This window comes from Formica exsecta, unplaced genomic scaffold, assembly GCF_003651465.1.
Source record: "Formica exsecta isolate Colony F162 unplaced genomic scaffold, ASM365146v1 scaffold1055, whole genome shotgun sequence".
Classification (NCBI taxonomy): Eukaryota; Metazoa; Arthropoda; class Insecta; order Hymenoptera; family Formicidae; genus Formica; species Formica exsecta.
The window spans coordinates 2,119-6,710 of record NW_021848395.1 but is presented as its reverse complement, the minus strand read 5'-3'; the positions used below and the strand labels follow the sequence as shown (position 1 = coordinate 6,710).

General features: G+C 38.1%; 1 protein-coding gene across 1 annotated transcript; it reads right to left on the bottom strand.

Annotated features, from left to right (window-relative positions):
* Positions 1–281: 281 nt before the first annotated feature.
* Positions 282–2,617, bottom strand: LOC115233629 (piggyBac transposable element-derived protein 4-like). The gene is made up of 2 exons (XM_029804172.1): positions 2,003–2,617; positions 282–1,932 (listed from the first exon to the last, which is right to left on the bottom strand). The coding sequence occupies exon 2, from the start codon at positions 1,922–1,924 to the stop codon at positions 356–358; it is 1,569 nt and encodes a 522-aa protein (XP_029660032.1). The 5' UTR covers positions 1,925–1,932; positions 2,003–2,617; the 3' UTR covers positions 282–355.
* Between the last annotated feature and the right edge of the window lie 1,975 nt (positions 2,618–4,592).

Here is a 4,592-nt window from a genome sequence, read left to right as displayed (position 1 = left end):
ACCCGACTGTGAGACTGGGTGTTAGACGTGGGGCGCGAAACCCCGTAATGCGTACGCCGAGACCGAGCCGTTAACCCATTTGCATCATCGCTCTACTTAGGCCGCCGCGCCTGAACATCAGAGCCGAACGACAGACAACTGTCGCGTATCACCGCGCGCTGTTGGGCATATGGGTGTGAAACCGACGTTGAGAAAAATTTATGAATTTTGTCAAAAACAGTGTCTAAAACAACTAATACGCAATAGTTTACATCAAACATTTTATTTTATTTTTTTTTTTAACAGAAACGGAGAAACAAATATTTTTTTATAAATGAAATAAAATTATTTATAATACAACGAAAATTTAATTAAATTACTTTTCGTGATATTCTTTGAAATGATCAATACATAATGCTACCTTACAAATATGGCATTGAAAGATTGTCTCTCTTCGAATAGACTTAGATAAGCATGCAACGCATCGTTTTGACGTTTTATTACCCTTTGCCAAGGTTTGAGGTATCCGTATAGGAAAATGCCTGCCAGTATATCGCGATATAGAATCATTGATAGGTGCGTTATTTATTTTTATATTGGGCAAATATTTGTTAATAATTTCTTCAGCTAATAGCTGTTTATAAACATGAAATGACCGATCTTTTTTATGACTTTTAAAAATTACATAACTGTTTAGCAACATCATGTCGACAAAATAAAAAAATATTTTCTTATAGGCTTTTTTATTTCTTCGCATGGTGTGAAATTTACTTAGCATTTGGTCGCCTACATCAACTCCACTCATATACTGATTATAATCTTGTACTGCGGTTGGTTTTAAACATTTTTGTCCGGTATATCGGTTTATTTTTCCAGTTTCAGCAAATTCTAAGCCATGCATAGTCGTTAGTAAAACGACATCTTTCTTATCTTTCCATTTTATTGCCGCCATCTCTCTTGTAGAAAACACAATAGCTTCTCCCCTTTGCAATTGTTGTGATTTGAATTCCTGAGGCATTTCTTTCCTATTAATTCTCGCGGTTCCACATACATTCGTTTTCATACTGTATAATTCTCGATATAAGATCGGTGAACTGTACCAATTATCTATAAATAAGCAGTATCCTTTGTTCAATAACTGACTTTCTTTCAATAAATTCATTACGACGTTTCTACTAGCAGATCCAGTAACGGTTTTATCTTTTCCTACATATATTTTAAAATTATGTATGTATCTCGATTGCGAATCACACAGTTTGTAAAACTTTATGCCAAATCTCGCTCGTTTTGTTCTAATAAATTGTATATAATGCAAGCGACTTCTACATGACATTAATGACTCATCAATCGAAATGTTTTTATTTGGTACATACATGCGGATGAAAGTATTTTTTACTATTTCAGAAACTTCTCGAATTTTTACAAGTGGGTCCTTAGATTTAATAATACTAGAAAAATGTAAATTGTTGGCGATTGACGTAAATCGGGTACGGGTCATAATATTTTTAAAATATGGTGTTTCTAAGCTTTTATCGGTACTCCAATAGCTCTGAATCGTGGGCTTACAAACTAAGCTCATTAGAATGTTTACAGCAATAAATATTTTTAGTTCATCGTCTGCAAGAGGTATAAAATTTTCATCGGTTGCACCATATTTATTTGTTTCTGTAATTACTTTTGTAACTAATTCTTGGTTAAAGAATAATTCAAAGATTTCCCTTCTTGACCGATTTTGTGTATCTACGGTTGCACCAACAACACTAGAAAAACCGTGTATAGTGGGCGTATGATTCTCGGCTTTCCACACGAAACCTTCATTTGTAAAATTGCCGCACTGTTCAACTTCATCACTTGAGCTGTCATCACTTGATGAAATCCTACGGACACGTTTTCGAGTAGGTCCAATCTCAGTACTTGAATCCGAATCAAGACTTTCAAAATCCATTGGGGCAACTATATTTTAGTTTAAATAATAAAATTAGATGGTTTTTTAAACTTGGACTTGTTAAACTTAAATACTCACGAAAGATTCTCAGGAATCAACAGATTATCGCGAAAAAGGAAAACTTGTTTACAATAAACTGATGTACGTATAGAATAAACCTATAAAATGCTATCACAAGCGATTAATATGGTCTGCCACATCTAAAGAGTACTTAGCAACTGACAATAAGAAACAGTCGCGGGTTCGCGGATTATTCCGCGCTTGGTGATAGTAGACAGTCGCAAGTATGCGGAATATTCCGCGCTTGGTGATAGTAGACAGTCGCGGTTCGCGGAATATTCCGCGCTTGGTGATAGTAGACAGTCGCGGCTCGCGGAATATTCCGCGCATTGATGCAAATGGGTTAATAATAATAATAATGTCTATTCAATAATTTGTGTGTGTGTGTGTGTGTGTGTAATATAAAATATCTTCATCTTCTTCTACTAGGACTTTGTCCTGTTCTTCCTAACCTTGTAGCTCCCATCAGGGCGTTTGTTGTTCTTGCGATGTCGATGTCCAGCTTTCGTACCACCGTTTTGGTGGCCTTCCTAGAGGTCGTGCAGTTTCTGGTCTTCCTCTCTTAGCCACTTTCGGGAGTCTGTCATCGTCCATTCTATCTACGTGATCTCGCCATTCTCTTCTTCTCTTCTTTATCCACCTCACCACGTCTTGGGTCTCGCAGTCTCGTCTTATATCCTCGTTACTTCTCCTATCCCTTAGAGTTTTTCCCGTTATGGCTCGCAACGTCTTCATTTTCATTGTTCTCAGGATGCGTTTAGTTGTCGTGGTCTCAGCCCTGGTCTCCGCCGCATAAGTCATTATCGGTCTAATGCAAGTTTTGTATATCCTTATCTTACTTTTGATGCTGATATATTTATTTCTCCAGATGATATCCCTCAGATACCCGGAGACTATGGAGGCTTTAGTTGTTTGGTCTCTTACCTCCTCTCTTAGGTTTCTGTTACTTGTGATGTTTACTCCTAAATATTTGAATTTCATCACTTGGTTGACGCTTTGGTTGTATACTGCCAACTTGCATCGTCTGGGCTCCTTGGAGATAGTGAGTGATTCGGTCTTTTGCACCGAAATTATCATGTTAAACTTCTTTGCAGTTGTCTCAAATTTATATAACATTCTTTGTAGATCGTCTTCGTCTTCCGATGTGATGACTGTATCATCGGCGTAACATACTATTTTTATTCCTTTTCTGCCTAACTTGACTCCTTCTCCGGCTGTTTTCACCTCCTTGATTATTTCGTCCATGATCAAATTGAATAGGATCGGGCTAAGACTATCGCCCTGTCTGATTCCGCTTGCCATTGGAATCTTTTTCGTCGTCATGTTACCCGTTCTTATCGTTGTTGCGTTTTGTGTGTTAAGTTCTTTGATCGTTGCGACTATTTTATTGTTTATTCCTCTGGCTCTCAGTAGCTGTAGCACATCCTTGTAACACAAGTAGTCTTACTCTATCAAACACTTGCTTGAGGTCCACAAAGCACATAAACATTGGTTTATTGAACTCTATAGCTTTTTCGGATATTTGGCGTAGTATATTGCGTTCACTGTTGATCTATTTTGTCTGAAACCCTGTTGTTCTTCGCTAATTCCTGTCCGTGCTATTTACCTTGCCACAATTTTCGTCATTAGCTTTTGCACTGTACTTAGAAGACTGATTCCGCGATAATCCTTTGTGTCTGTCTTTGTTCCTTTTTTAAATATGGGTATTGATGTGCTCTCCTTCCATTGCGCTGGTACTTTCTTAGCGCTCAATATTTTATTGAAGAGGATGCTTAATTCCTTTGTCAGTAAGCTTCCTCTATATTTAATCAGTTCGTTTGTTATCCCATCTACTCCTGGGGTCTTACGGTTTTTCAATTTACCTATTGTCCTTTGTATTTCTTCGGTATCAATAGTGTAGTCATGCGGTGTCCTTGCTTCTTCTTCTTCTTCCTCGCATGCGTTGTCAGTCTCCTCCCTTCCAGTCCCATTCTTGTACAGTTCCGTGAAGTGTTTCTCCCATTCGTCCGTTGTAATTCTGGTGGTTTGTACGAGTTCGTTAACGTGTTTCCTTCGATTTCTCAGCATGTTCCATACTCTTTTCTGTGCTCCGTATAGGTCGTATTCCATATTTGCTGAGAATTTTTCCCAGAAATCGCCTTTGATTTGTCGTATTGCTTCGTTCACCCTGTTTCTGATCTCTTTATATTCCCTATATATGATTGTTTTACTTCGGTATTGTAGATAAGCGTACCTCTTCTCTTCCGCCGGAGTCCTAACCTCTTCCCTGAACCAGGGCGTGTTGTTACGCCTTCCGTTCGAGCTGCATTTCCTTTTGCTGAGGGCTTCCTCAGCTGCTCCCATGATGTTTGTTCTGATCTTCTCCCATGACGTTTCCACGTCATCCATTTCTAGGACTTTGTTTCCATCAATTCTTTGTTCAAGTCTTTTTCGATATAGGTTTTTTGTTGTTTCATCGCTTATTGATTCCATGTTTAGCTTTTCTGTTATTTTTCTCAGTTTCGTTTTGATGTTAAACGAAACGTGTTTTTCCTTATTTTTGACAGTACCAGGTTGTGGTTAGTGCCCGTATTTGCTGAGCTTAGTACTCTGACGTCTAGTATCTTCG

Bases quoted from the DNA above. Each gene is read 5' to 3' on its own strand.
- LOC115233629 (XM_029804172.1), bottom strand. From the start codon at position 1,924: ATGGATTTTGAAAGTCTTGATTCGGATTCAAGTACTGAGATTGGACCT.